Here is a 15,828-nt window from a genome sequence, read left to right on the forward strand (position 1 = left end):
CAATTTTAAGAAAAAGTTTTCCCTTACCAATCGGCTTTCTGTTGAAATCATAAGGGTCAAGAGGATCACGATGATGTTATAAGACATCCATGTCCTCCCAACTCTTCTTTTCCAAGTGCCTGAAGGTACTGGAAGTGTAGTCCATTGAAGCATTACCACTTAAAATACCAACTGTATTAAGGTAAGACCTACTTTTCACCAGTAGGAAGCTGAAGTTGACTTTCATAGCCAGCCGTATGTTCACTGCTAGTCTCTGTAGTTTCTATTTTATATGCTGTAAGCCTGCGTCTCTGGAATGACAATGACTTGGAAATGCAATATATTGTTTCTGTTGGCAAGTTATGGGAAGCCTGTCAGATTTTTTTTCTAATTCCACGGGGCCAAGGTTTTGCTGATTTTCTGGAGCTCCTCGATCCAACTTGTAAAGGAGAATTAAAGCAGTAAAAACTCCAAACTGCAGTATTGTTTGAATAGTATATTTGTTGAGAAAATCTTTATACCAATATGTATTTTCTTTCTTCCTAAGGTAGAATTTATGCTTTGTGGAAACCCCTGTAAATTTTGTTTATTTTTCTTTTTTTTTTCCTGCTATTTAATGCACCTAGGCAGAGGGCAGGGAACACTGTAAAAAATGTAAAATAAATGTTAAGGAAATTAATTATTCTATTTAGCTATGATCTTTGAAACAACGTTGGAGAATGTCTTGAGAAGTCTGAAAACATTGTTTTCTTTCAAGCCCTATTCACCTCTAAAAGTTTAATACTAGTTTTAATATATTGAAAGCTTTACCATTTGAAATGAGAACTACATCATACATCATGTATGTCATTCACTCTTTAAATGAAGGCAGCTATCAGGACCAGGGCAGGGTTAGTTTATTTGATCTTGCATGGTGTTTCATAATTTTCCTGACTGTTTGCCCATCTCAGATGGCTATAGATCATGTTTGTAATGCAAGCTATGGCTAACCTCATGTTCCACTGGCCATATTAGTACCCCTCTGGAGCCTCCTAACAATTTCCTTTCAGCAGCCCCTCTCTTGACTTGCATGGCACAGGACATTCAATCTCCTTAAATGTAAGCAATTGTCTTCATGGGACCTCTTGCACCAACTGCAGATAACCCTGCTTTCCCCCTATCACTGCCTGTTGATAAATGTTTGATGCCAGCTGGGATTAGAACTGTGTTATGCCTCTCTGCTAATCAAAAATATTGCTTTTGGGGAGTTTGCAAGGCAGTCCTGTGCTCTCTTTTTGACCTGTTTTATTCCACACCAGATTCTGTACTACAGGGAGAAATATAATACTGAGAAAATCTCTAGGCTTTCTCCCTAGAAAGTGTTTTGTGGACAGAAACCTGTATTGTCAGTTCAGATGATTTTAATCCTTTCCACCAGTCTTGGCAATGACTCTTAGAAGAGTGTGATTAGGAAATGAATGGCAATGAAAAAGACTGAGAATATTCCATTGTGGATCTTTGTATTCTAACTAGGGCTTTAAGTGCTCTGTTCCTGGTTCTACATACAGTCTTGATTGTGTAATAATTATAAACCTATGATATCACAAGGGCTCGAATTTTCTTTATGCTGAAGAGATGAGATGAAAGAGAAGTATGTTGGGATGTAAGGAATATTTTATCTAGAAGTTTGGAAACAGAGCAGTTCTTAGCCATCTTGTCCCAAAGGGAGCAAAGCGAGCTTCAACCATTGTCTTGCATAGAAACTTGCCTGTGTGCACCATCAGTGCTGTCCATGTGCACTTTTCTGCATGCACTGTATTCCTTAAGACTGAATATCAGTCCTTATTTAGCTTCTATGCAAATTATTTGTGTAGTATTTCTGTCTGATGCCCTCCTCCAGTGTGAGTTACACTGCAGCTCAAGGTAGGCATCTGGGATTCATGCATGATCACACTGAAAAACTTGTTGTGGAGGAGCACTGTGTCCTAGCAGCGACAGAGAATTAGCTTATCCCTGCTTTATCTGCTTGCCTGATCAGTGCTATACCTGTAACAGTCAGTGTTGATGCGTGGTTCTCTACATGCATGCGTTACTTTGGTTTCAGCTGACTTGACTTAACATTGGAATTCAGCTCCACTTTATGTCCTGGGGTCTGTAGAGAGCTGTGCTTTTGAGAAATAGGCTCAGAGGATACAGAGTCCCAGTTACTGGGGAGTCGTGCAGGAGAGCTTTGTTAAATCAGAAGTCAGGTGTCAATAGTCATGTTTTCATGGAAAGTGTATATTTTAATACATTTTTACTTTTTTTTTTCTCCCTTCTAGATAAACATCATGTCAATGGAAACAGAATGGTAGAACCTTTCCCAGAGGGAACGCAGATGGCTATATTTGGTAAGGCATCAGCTTTAGAATTAAAGCTTTCAGATGTATTGTGTTAAATCTCTTATTTTCAGGCACGCTCAGAATCTGGGCTGCCACAGCCATTTTCTTATCACTACGATCAGCTCGAGCCACTGATAGTTTTGGGAGATGTTCGTGCCCCAGGAGGAGCATACTAAAAGCATTTTGCTGGGTTATTCAAACAGAATATTTAATGTCCTGTTTTGTTTCATACAAATTCACAAATAGTAGGTTTTTATGTAAGTCAAGTCCTGTCGGATTTTTCATTAGTTTAAACAAAACTCTGAAGATGATCTTTGACTTTCCAGAACTTTGGTTGTGCATAGATCTCAGTTGGGTAGAAAGCTTTATCTACTATACTTGCAGATCTTTGTCCGTTTGCGTGACCCCAAACCAAACCTGTTTTGTACTTTGTGAGTCATCCTGTAGACTTCCTATTGAGAGACAACAGAGCTAGTTTTTTTGTTAAGCAAGATATGGACTTCAACTTAATCTGGGAATAGTCAGAATGTGCTAATCCTAGTCCCTAAGAATGAATTTATGGAATTTACTTGGGAAGAAAAAGGTGGATTCCTATGGCATTTATTCTTAAAGGTTGCTGCTGTAGAGAATGAAAAAGTTTCCTAAATCTGTTTTGAACCATAAGATTGGGTTGTTTAGAAAGGATATAATTCTTTACTAGCTTCTACAGGATGGTACAAAGTCACCTTAGGAAATTTATTGCACTCCAGTAAATATTTATCCATCTGTGATGTTGGAGTAAATCTTGATATTCCTTTATACACCTCCTACATCATCTAGCCTGATGGAGCCATGAATTACAGTTAGTACAGGTCGGGTATATAAAGCAGTCCTCACTGGTTTTGACCTGAGCCCATTCTAATAGAATACATATAAATATTGTCAGACAACATGTGTAACGACATCTGGAGGATATTTGTGAAACTGGAGGATGAACCCATGAAAGGAGGGAAGCAGTGCTATATAAATGTCCAGTGTGATGCAGCAAAAAGAAAAAATGCAGCCTAAATGTAACCATGCATTAGCAGGCAATTTTACACCTGCGTGCAGTGATTCCAAAACAGATGATGAAATGAATTTCACATTCTGTTGAGTAATTAGACAAAATTTATTAACAGCAGCAAAAAGCTTCAACACTGAAATGAACTACCAAAGAAAAAGAACTTAGAAGAGACATAGCACGGATATTTTAGAAACTTGAGCACTGCTCGACAGTTCTTATATAATAAAAATTTATTAATCTATCTGGAATGAATTGATGATCTTAATCTGTTTTCAAACAACTGAGGTATGTTTGTATTTGAAATTTTTAGCAATCTTGTGGTTATTCAAAGGTCTAAGTTAGCCATAGGCACTACTTTGTCACCCTGAAATTATATTTTCAATCGATTATTTCAAAATATCATAATAAATGTTACCCTGTCTGTGGTACTAATGTTGCTGTGGTTACCATGGTTTGACAAGAGAAATGGTTTGTGGGTTTCACCATTCAATTATCATAACGACTTCTACAAGTACTCTTTAGTTTTCCCTTGACTCAATAGCATCTTCCTGCCAGTGTTCCCTTGTGTGGGGACTTGGGGGACATCTAAACATTCTTGGAGTGGTGGAATGAGAGATTGCTTGGAAGTAGTGGAAAATTATTTTCTGTTTTGTTTTGAGTTCTCAGGTTAAGAGAGATGAAGAGATACTCCCATGAAGTCAGAGAGTTCTGGTACGATCTGATATTGACGTAGTTGTCACTAGTTACATTATAAAGCTCTTCCTTTATTTTCTTTTTGATGCTTAGATCAGTTTTTCAGTGTTTATGGGGGTGTGGGCATGAGTGTTGTTACTGTCTGTATGATTGTATGTCATTTGTAACATTTCATAGGAAGTAGAATTCTACCTATGGAATTTCCTTGGAAAAGCTCCAAATCTTATTAAGTATCCTAATTTTAATCCTTCTTGAAGGAGTCTTCATTATTGCTATCAAGCTTGATAGCTTCCATCATTTTTAAATTGCTCTAGATTTTCCACAAACGTGTGATTGCAAATGCTGGGATAGGTGGTGAAAACTCATGCTGCTGCCATCTGTGCTGTGAATAAATGGAAAACCTACGTGTTCTTAGTTTTACTATTAGACCTGAAATATAACGGTATACAAACATGACTCTGATGATAATTGTTGTCATTTGTTGGCATTGGCATCACGTTCTGATAAGTGGTATAGAAAAAGGATGCTGCAATTCATTTTTGCTACCTCCAAAGGGACTGTGTTTTCTGTCCCCACGTGAATGGGAACGAAAGGAAGTACTCAAAGAAAAATATTGTGTAAGTAAATCTTCTCCTGAGATTGCTGTTAATCCTATCTGTGTGTGTTCCTCTTAACAGCAAGTTCTTTGTATTTTAGGACTCTGTAGGCTGGGGGAAATACAGATATAATACAGTCATATTTTTAGGAATAGTGCTTCTGATTCCACCTTAGCAAGAGAGTGCCTCTGAAATCTCTTCTGCAGAAACATCCTTTAATCCTTTAATTGTGGTTGCACAGGGACAAGACTCAAGCATTTCTCACTGAGAATGATCCCTTTTCTTTAAAAATACCTAGAAAAGAATCATAGAATCATAAAAAGGCTTGAGTTGGAAGGGACCTGAAGAGTCATGAATATCCAACCCCACTGCCACAGGAAGGGCCACCAACCTCCACATTTAATACCAGCCCAGGCTGCCCAGGGCCCCATCCAACCTGGCCTTGAACACCTCTACCTATCTGCGGATGGGGCATCCACAGCCTCTCTGGGCAGCCTGGTAAGTAACCTATGGTTAACCTCACTACTTGCACTGAATATTACCACTACTTGTGGTAATTCACCAGATTCACCAGATTCATACAGATTCACCAGTAAAAATTAAATGTAAAATGCAATACTGGGTTGTACGTGCTAATCTTTTTACCTGCTAGTAAAATGCGGTCAGATTGCTTTCCATAGCTCCTTCTTCTGCAAAACCTTCTTAGAGATGCTCCTACTAATGCTGTGCTATTTATTTTGTGATACAACTTCACGTTTTGATCTAGGGTGAATGTACATAGTGTGTTGTTCCCGCTGCTTTTCCTTTTATAACAGCACCTGACAGATTTCAGCAGACTATTTAAATGATCTTGAGCTTCTCAGATTGTTTGGCATCACTCAGCTGCCTAGGACACACTTATTGTTGGTTAGAATAAAGAAACGTGTCCTTGTTTCTACAATGGTTCTACAACAGTAGAAACAAGGATGAAATGGTAGATTTCAAGGATGAGGGTGAGCCTTTAATGGAAATGTTCGAAGGCTAACCATCCAGTGACCTCTTAATCCAGTTTCCAGCCAATAATAAAGCACTAAGAGCACGGGAGGTGTGCAGACATTGCACAAGGTCTCACTGGAAACACTGCAGAATTCTGTATCAAAATCACTTTGTCCCTTGAAGTGAAGAGGGGTTGTATACAAACCTTCAGCTGCTGAAGCAGATGCAATGCTGAGTATTGGCTATTTGGGTTGTATCGTGCTCAAATGGAAGAGATGCAACGAAAAAGTTCTGGAAGTTTTTCCTTTAGTTTAATTTTAATGGCCATAGTTATTTTCCATTTAATTATTTTTTACCTCTAGTGACTGTTTTTGACCAAAAAACAAATGAAAAGAGAAAATAAACATACATTAGGGGCTTGCTAACATTTGGAAAAGGAGTAATCTAAGGTCTGAGATGGAGTTTTGGATAGAAGCTGCAGAGCATATGCTTTCAGTAAATGGATAGTTCCATCAGTGCCATTGAAATTCTTTGTATGTTTTAAACTCACATTTAAATGCATTGCTGCATTATGCTCAGAAACACTTCTGGTCAGAGTTTCTGAATATTAATGCTTAATATGATAGCTTGTTTCACTGAAATGAAGTGTTATGTGTCATAGAAAGACTCTTATTTACCTTTTCTAAAGCCTGGCAAGAATTAATTGTAGTTATTTGTAGTTATTACACTTTTTAAATACAGGACCATATTATGTTGTATTTGCTTGACATGTACTGGCTAGTAATGAGGTAATTGGTTTCTTAATGTAAACAAAATATAGACAGAAGTAGGATGTTAAGTAACTGATAAGATCTAATTACAGACATTTCTGAATTGGCAGACACATCCAAGCTTGTTCACCTTCTGCTCTGCACTTAATAGACAGCAGCATGTTCCAGTAATTCTGTGTAGCCATATTAGTGTGATATTTTGCCTGACTTTTTATGTCCTGTTGAGATTCAGATGTACCCTCTGCATTGCCACAATTCCCATGCTTCCAAAGGTTATTAAAAAGCAAAAAGAGGATTACACCAAGGTTCTGCAATTTACCATCTAGTTTCTCAGCCTTCGTACACAGCCTCCAAGTATGGCATTGTCCAACCCCCACATGGCTCATGCTGAGCTCCTTGAGTAGGACCTGCTCCTGGCTGGTTCAGCCCTTCCTAATGAAGGCTTCATCAGGGCAACTTTTCAACTAAGGGAAAATCATTTCCAACTGGATGCGTTGAGGCGAAACTCTCTTCTGACAGCACAGAATGTTTTGGCTACTCCTTTCAGCTGAAAGTCACAGGACTTTTAATTAAAATCCTGAAGATGTGTTTGGCAGCCATTGCAGAGAATTCTCTGGCGTAAGTCATTACATGGTCCCATAGTTGCAACGTTTCTAAAGAATCTGAGTAGAATTCCCAATGTATTGGGTCTTCACACTTAAGGGAACTAGTTAGAACCTATGATTAACTTTTCAATGCCAAATTAACGTGCACCAGCCCTTTTACTTTGCAGCACTGAGAGACATGGTCAGTGGGCATGGTAGGGACGGGTTGGGGTTGGACTGGATGAATAGAGGTATTCTCCTACCGTAATGATTCTATGATTCTATGCTAGACTTTGTGACCCCAGCTGAAAGAATAGACTGTGGTCAAGTTTTCGTACTCTCTAGATCTGATGGACATTTGGGAAATCTTGGCCAATTAGGGAATTTTTTTGGGGGGTTCTGTTTTAAAAGCTGATTGTGAAATACATCTTTCCAATGAGATGATTACCAGCAGGTAAATATAACGACGTATAGCAGTTGACCACAGGGAAGTGGCATGGTGTATTTAAGATGTATTTATCCATGATGACTGTGTGTAAGTTTCCTTTCCTAGTTCTTGAACCCCCACTGGAGGCCTTTAAGATAAGAAAGTGTGTTAAGAAGTCCTTTACTCTGACTCAGTTTTGAATTACTCTGGTTTTATAATGAGCTCTGTTCCTTTCACCACAAAAAGAAAATCAGAGGAAAAAGTTTGGACCCCCAGAGAAATACCTTTGTTTTAGATAGCTAGAAAAGATCAAACAGATTTTCTCTGTTGCTCAGAAAAGAAAAAAAAAACTTTAAACCATGCTACACGTCAGAAGATATTACATCTCTGTCTGAAGAGAATATAAGACTTCATGATGTGGAAACAGATGTGTGTGCTGTGACCCAAATTGTAGGAGAAACGTGTACAGCAGTATTACCAGATGTTACTGGGATCAGGTTGTGGAAGAACTGAGAGCCAGAAGGAACATCTTCCAGAAGGATTCATGTTTCTCATGCTAATTCTCTTTCAACATCTTGGAAAAGTGAAGTGCACTAAGTGGCAGGATTTGTACAGTTCTTCATAGTATGTATATTAAAGAAATATATCACTATTTCCCATTTTCCTTTTGTTTCATCCTCCATATAATGACTCATAGCCTCTTTTTAGTGCCTCTTCCAGAGAACTGAAACACAGCCCGCTTCCCTGCCTCCATCATCTGGTCTGGGCTCATGATTGTTTCCACTGGTGCTTAACCATCCTGCTCATAGCCTTGCCAAAAGGTCAGTGCTCTGTTTCCTGGTCAAACCTTCAGGAGTTGGGTCAGCAGGAAGCAATTGCCAGGGAGCATTCTTTATTTAGAATTCATAGAATCACAGAATGGCCTGGGTTGAAAAGGACCACAATGATCATCTAGGTTTCAACCCCCTGCTATGTGCAGGGCCTCCAACCAGCAGACCAGGCTGCTCAGAGCCACATCCAGCTTGGAGCTCAACCAGGTAGACCTACAGTGATGAACCCATAAATGAAGATCATTCCAAGGCCCTTTGAAAATAAAAATCTTATTATTTAATTTCAGTTGTCCTATGGTACATCATTTACGTTATGCATTAAATGCTGGTGATCTGATTTGATAGCACTGTGCATCACAAGTGCAGAGCACTATGTGAGACAGACTCGGATAGATATAAAATAGTACAAGTCTGCTTGGTCTTTGCCAAGGACATTGCCAGATATATGTAGGCACTAATAAAGAACAATAAAGTATGCCTAATGCAAAGTGAAAGCTGTCCTTGATCAGCACAGCCCTTCATAACATTCTTGTATTTCAAAGGATCCACGTCTCTTTGCTGCTGAAAACAAAAGTAATGTGGCCTTCAAACACAATATCTGTCCTTCTCCATCAGGGACTTGTTTATGTTAATTTAGCTTTCTTGAGGTAATGAAGAATTTAGCTTTGTGTGGATTTCCACTTAGAGTATGTACTGCACATTAGTGCAGATCCAGAGTCTCTTAAAAGTAAATCAGTTCACAGCTTTCCAGTCCATATTATTCACCTTAAAACAGCCATTTAATTATGTTTTTTGGGGACTTTCTCGCTTAGTGAGAAAGTTTTTTTAGTTTTCATGATTTCGGAGATAGGGCTCAGTGATCTCCAGTGGCAGGAATTGACTCTAATGCCTGTTTTATTTTCTCTGCAAAAAACCAGCACAGAGCACCTAGATTGCTTTAGCTATGTAAAAGCATTGCAGAGAGATAATTACTTGCCTATGATAAATAGGGATATATCAGTGACTAGGATGAACATATGCTTGGCATCATTCTGAGTTGGTTTAAGTTTGAAATAGAAGTAAATTATCCTGTTAATGACTAGAGGCTGCCCTCATCAGATTTATGCTGCTTTGTGGGAGATATATGTATGTGTGTGTGTGTGTATGTGCTGGGATATACACATACATCCACATTTACAATACAAATTTATCCTTAGATTCCTGTTAATAAAGCATAGAGCATAGTGACATGACATAAAACGTATAGAATCACAATGCTTTGCTCTATTCAGCCATGAAAAATGTGATGCTAATTGTCTGTAGTTACAACAGCAGAGAAAAAAAAAACATCTGAGGAGGTTTTTGGAGGTATAACACTGTGCTGTTTTGATAATTTTAGACATCCTCTGACATTCACAAAGTATTTTCAGCTCAACTTACCGATCGTAGCGGATTTATCCCCCCAACAGTACGTCACAGACCGACAGTTTTAGAACTGGGGATAATGAGACAGGGCAATTAGGATTCTGTAAGGAAGAAAGAAAGCCAGAAAGCAAGCATTGCGCATAGGGTTACTTGGCATGGAAAAATTTAGTGTCATTTTTCTGATTTTCAGGAGCTTTTTTCCCTTTATGAAACCATAATCAGGTTATTGGTGATCTAAAAAAATATCTCGCTTAAAATCTGAGATAGAAAAACCTTCACATATTTTTTGGAATTCTTGCTTAGCAACACTCTGAAGCTCAGGGGAATCAACTGGAATCTTTACAGGTCATCAGCCTGGAATTAATCTCAATAAACTTTAGGCATCTAATCTGAAGTTGTCTTCAAGAATTCCTCCCTGGTCAGAGAAGATGCATTTGGAGGTCAGTTCACAACAGTTCCTGCCTTAGGAAGGAATGAATCACCCTTTGTATTCTATCAAAAGCTGTCTAGCTTCGACCAGGGAGAATTCATTCATTTCCATAAACGTGTTGCAGATATTTTATGCCACGTGAAGTGTCTTAGGGCATTTGAGAAGTCCACAAGGCGTTGCGACAAGTCTCAGGAGATCCATGCTCTTCTAAACTAGTAGCTGAAAGCCAGATAGAAGGAATTATCATAGAATCGTAGAACCATGAAGGTTGAAGAAGAGCACTAAGATCCTCAAGTCCAACCCCAGCCCACCCCACCATGCCCACTGTGTCCCTCAGTGCCACATCCCCACGGTTCTGGAACACCTCCAAGGATGGTGACCCCACCACCTCCCTGGGCAGCTGTGCCACTGCAGCACTGCTCTTTATGAGAAGAAATTTTCCATAAAATCCAACCTGATATCATGGACGTCCAAAATGATAGTAGATACCTAGGTTTAGGGATTCTATAGCAGATAAATATACCTGTATGTAAATGTAAGATGTCAGTGTCTATAGGTGGGATAGGTGCCTGATCTTCTGTTACAGCCCTTGGAAAGCTCATCTGCAGGGCAGAAACTGTTGCCCTTGTTTACAGTGACACTTTACATGTATATATATATATTCTGTATACTTTCTGGATCTCCAGCTTCCAAGGACACAGGCCAACCTCTTTTGCAAGTGCTGTTCTTACACTCGTCTTGTAAAGAACCTCTTCATAAGGCATTTCGTGTGCCCACCAGTTGCCTTCATTTCTGTGTTCCTTTTGTTTTTCTGGGTCCCTACTAACCACAACTGGGGGATTGGGGACACCTTTTCTAATATGTGAACACCTATTTGCACAGACCTAAATGTAGTTTAAGTCTGCATACTGAAGCATAGAAACCTTTATTTACAGTGCTGGAAGTTAGTGGAGAAGAATTGCTTCTTGAGTATTTCCCCCAGTTTCCCTTATCTCAGTATTTGTCTGCCACATTATCATAGAACCACAGAATGGTTTGAGTAGGAAGAGAGCGTTCAAGGCCATCTGTCCCACTGCCTGCACTGAGCAGGAACACCCACAGCTCCATCACTGCTCAGAGCCCATCCAGCCTGACCTTGGCTGTCTGCAGGGACGGGGCACCACTGCCTCCCTGGACAGCTTCACTGCCCTTATAGCCAATCTAAATGTCTTCTTTTTGAGTGTGAACCCATTCCCCTTGTCCTTTCCCAACAGAGCCTGCTAAAGAGGGTCCCCATCTTCCTTATAGCCCTCCTTTAGAGATGAATTTATCATTGTATTTAGGATAATGACCACATTACTAAGATTACTTTCAATGACAGACTGTGCTGGCTAGTATTGGCTGTCTGATTATTCTGGACAACATGCAAAAGTCTGCTGTCTTCAGAAGAGAAAAATCCACTGCTTAAAGGGTCAAACAGAGTCTGGTTTCGTATTTTCCTATTACAATACCAACTGGCTTTGCTCTCTGTGCAGGATACATGCCATAAAAAAAATAAAACGAACACAAAACAAAGTATGAAAACAACCCCTCTCCAAAACACACAGACATCTAAAAGAATTAATACGAGGAGTTTTTCAAATAAGATAAGATGCACTAATCACAAAAAAAATCTGATTTGAGTTGAACTGTACGTAATTTTGAAACAGCCGTAGTTATTTGTTTGTGAGCCAGGAAAAACAGCATGCAATATGTCAGGCTTTGAGATAAAATTTATTGGTGTGTCATTGGCTTAAATCCAACACTGTGCTTATAAATAATATAATCCTAGTGTGACACATTTCTGCTTGAACCTTGACTGAAAATTATTGAGAATCGCATTATGAATTATGTAGAAGCAGTCACGCATTCAAGTCAAAAGGATGTAACTCGAGTGAAATGTTGAAATGGATTTGTAATTAGGTACACTATCTAAAGATGCAGAGTTGCAGAAAGGGGCAAGGTGTCTTTCTGTGTACCCAAAGATATAACATGGAGCCTTGCTGTTGACTGAGGCTAATGGTCATGCAGCTTTTACTGACTCTTTTTCTAGGATGTGAAGCCACCTTTATCTCTCCCGTGCTATTGACACCGTCTCTGGTGCCTTATTTTTGTTAGCTCAGTGTGACCCAAGGCTCCAGACAAGCCCTTGACAGTACCTATAAACAGTCCATCTGCACAGCAGGGTAGGAGTCACTCAGTGCAATTCATTGAAATGCATCTGATAAGCCAAGAGAGGACAAGTTTAGGGTTTTAAGCATTAGAATGGCTGTACTCAGAATCCTCTGTGACAGAAAAAGAGAATTTCAATTGCTTTAAGTTGAAGGAGGGAAGATTTAGGTTGGATGTCAGGGGAAGTTCTTTACAGAGAGAGTGGTGAGGTGCTGGAACAGCTGCCCAGAGAGGCTGTGGATGCCCCGTCCATCCCTGGAGGTGTTCGAGGCCAGGTTGGATGGGGCCCTGGGCAGCCTGTACTGCTTTGCCCCCAGGCTCTCTTAGAATCATAGAGCCATTAAGGTTAGAAAACACCTCTAAGATCCTCAACTCCAACCCCAGCCCACCCCACCATGCCCACTGCCCACATCCCTCAGTGCCACATCCCCACGGTTCTGGAACACCTCCATGGACGATGACCCCACCACCTCCCTGGGCAGCTGTGCCACTGCATCACTACTCTTAAGGCAAATAAATTGTTCCGAATATCCAACCTGAACCTCTTCTGGTGCAACTTGAGGCTATCACCTCTTGTTATATTACTGGGAGCAGAAGCTGATTCCCACCTCACCACAACCTCATTTCAGGGCATTGTAGGGAGTGATGAGGCTCCCTACAATGTGCTCCTCTGCTCCAGACTGACCCATCCCAGTTCCTTCAGCCACTCTCCATAACACTTGTGCTCCAGACCACTCACGCTTTAATTGCCCTTCTCTGCACACGTTCCAGTGCCTCGATGTCTTTCTTGCAGTGAGGGGCCCAAACCTGAACACAGTACTCGAGGTGTGGCCTCAGCAGTGCTGAGTACAGGGGGATAATCACCTCCTGCTCCTGTGGCTGCACTGATACAAGCCAGGATGCCATTGGCCTTCTTGTGGATGGCTGGCTCATGTTCAGCCAGCTATTGACAAACACCCCCAGATCCTTTTCCTCTTTGTAGTTTGCCACTAGATACACGTGCTTCTTGGAATAGGTCACCCTGAGTACCACACATCACACTGAGAAGCAGAATGAAGTTTTGTTTCCTCTGCTCTGCACTGCCCACCCAGTGCTGCCCTACCAGATCTTGTGTCATCAACTGTCCCTATGTGCTCCTACGTAATGCCCTTTGATCTTACACTAAAGAAACACTACTCTCCTGTCCTGAAGTTTGAAACAAGCTCCCAAATTGAGAAAATAAGCACATGTAGACATAACCCAAGTTGTGCCTTAGTGTCACAAGTGAAATTTGTGTGGTTCTAGAGCAGGGTTTTTCACTATGTTTTCCGTCTCTGAGCTTTAGACATATCCAGCTGGAGCTGTCTGTAGTATGAGAATCTGGCATCTGTGAAGAACGGAACCTTTTCACATAAAGGAAACTTTTCCTATGAGTTTCCTTGTCCTGGCTAATGTCTTCTACATCCTTTTTTTAACTTTCACTTACAGACTTGTGAAAAGGTCACCAATCCCTCTGTGCATGTGACAGAACCAAAATTTATATTTTTGTAAGGTGTCTTTATAGGATAATTTTTTAATCTTGAGTTTAAATATTGACAGTTGCCTCATTTAAAAACTCATCTTAGTCCCCTCCAGTTGTTTGTTACAGACTACAGTTATTTATGTTTTACAATGCTGTAGACCAAACCCAAGAGGAAAGCAAAGATATTTGTAGCCTTGGGCAATACAGTTGCTTCAACAGACTTATTGATTGTATACAAATAATTTTCCTCTAATTCATGGTACTGACGGTATGAATCCAAAATGTTTTGGAGCGTGTGCTGAAGCTTTCAGAAGTGAGATCTGAAACTAGGAGAGTCTTTCAGATCTCAACCAGTTGTATTCTCTCTGGCTGCAGCCTGCTGTGAGTCTGGGACTGATGCTGGGGACTCCATCAGTCAGGTTTTTGTCCCCAGATTCCCTACATGAATGCCACTTCATGGAGGATGATAATGCTGATGCTTAGTATGTACATAATTCTTTTCCTTGTCAGTGCATATTGTTGGAAAATGAAGGAGGAAAGGAAAAGGGAATGAAACAGAAAAAGAGTGGTTGAAAGTCTGGAGCATCTTCTATACAAGGAACCAACTGGGTACACTAGGACTGTCAAGAACTGTCAAGGACTGTCTCTGTGTCAAGAAGAGATAGATGTGACATATGAGGGAGACCTGCAAAATGATTATAATTATGTGGAATGCAAAAGAGAGTTGATTTTGCAGAATGTCTTCCCTTATAAGCAGGGGCTGTTAAAGATGGAAGTAGGAACAGCTTTGAAATGAATCAGAGAAGATGGAGTAAGATAGAAGAGTGAATCTCTGTGCCAAAGGATTTTCTGTGTACAAAAGGTTTCTCACGTTGAAGTGAACCCAGGGGAAATAGTTTGGAAGATGAATCCAACAAGAGGCATTGGAACCACAGGAAGCACAGGAAATCCTGCAAATGTCAGAGACCAGGACAGCAGTGCTGGTAATGGTGACTGTTGTGTGCATTCATCCTTTCCTTATCCTCCCTGAGTTCTTGTAGTTGTCCACTGCTGGAAACAGACTGGGGTGAGATGAATCTCTGGTATATCATGCACTGTATGCCACAGGTCACGTACATCATGTGTACAATATTACCTATCATATCACATCATCTATCTTTCCATTATTAATTAATTAAGTCTGTAAGGAGTCTCATGGTGAGAACCTGTTTGCTATTTGGAAAGTACAGGAGTCATCGTTGAAAACAGTGTTGAAAACCATGCAGATGCAGTCCACAGCTGTCATTAGCTCCCTGTTGAGAAATATTTGTGATGAGAACAAATGGATGCACATGGTTCTTTTCTGCTAGTAATGTTTTGAACTTTTCTTAAATGAGATTCATTCTAGTAACCTCACAACCTCAGTACTCTGAAGTTGTATACCAAGAGAAACAAGAAAAACCCAGAAAATATAGTTTTTCCTGGTTTTCCCCAGAGGAGGCAAAATGACTGATTGCACAATGGGTGCTGTGAAATAGGCAGTAGCTCCTTCTGGGTGCATGTCTGGCTTGGCATGGACCTGGATGCTGTCCGTGCCTGTGCTCTGGTACCAAGTTATCCAAGCCTGGCTGGGTAGCTGCACTTATCCAGCATGAGTTTGTGCAGAGATCTCTGATTTGTATGAGCTCATCGACTTCTGCTTCAGTGTTTGTGCTGTTGCATCTCAGGCTTGTCCATCATGTACCACTTAAGTCATAGGTGATGCACATTTCATTGCAAACTGGCTTTTTTTTTTTTTAATACTTGATTTGAAACCTGTGAAGAAATAGCAAAATTCTACTGCACACAAAAGTAAACCTGTCTTCGCTTATTCATAGAGTTGCTCTAAAATGGCCGTGTCCCACTTCATGATAAAGATGGATACCTCCACCTTGGTTGGCTGCTGGCAGCTATCTTGGTGCCTCTTTAACAAACAGTGTATCATAGAATGGTTTGAGTTGGAAGGGACCATTATGGATCATCTGGCCCCACTCCCTGCACTGAACAGGGACACCCACAGCTCCATCAG

General features: G+C 40.4%; 1 protein-coding gene across 4 annotated transcripts in view; it reads left to right on the forward strand.

Moving 5' to 3' along the window:
- Positions 1-15,828, forward strand: part of MSRA (methionine sulfoxide reductase A) — a 213,904-nt gene that overhangs the window by 38,555 nt on the left and 159,521 nt on the right. For 3 of the 4 annotated variants that reach the window (XM_031552651.1, XM_019613395.2, XM_010708107.3), the window contains exon 2: positions 2,280-2,348. Coding sequence is in view for 1 of the 4 variants with exons in the window: in XM_010708107.3 (XP_010706409.1) it covers positions 2,306-2,348 (43 nt within the window). In the remaining 3 variants the exon portion in view is untranslated. Of the gene's footprint in view, positions 1-2,279; positions 2,349-15,828 lie in introns of those variants that run through there. The other variant, XM_031552652.1, reaches the window with a different exon arrangement.

The sequence above is a fragment of the Meleagris gallopavo genome, chromosome 2, assembly GCF_000146605.3.
Source record: "Meleagris gallopavo isolate NT-WF06-2002-E0010 breed Aviagen turkey brand Nicholas breeding stock chromosome 2, Turkey_5.1, whole genome shotgun sequence".
NCBI lineage: Eukaryota > Metazoa > Chordata > Aves > Galliformes > Phasianidae > Meleagris > Meleagris gallopavo.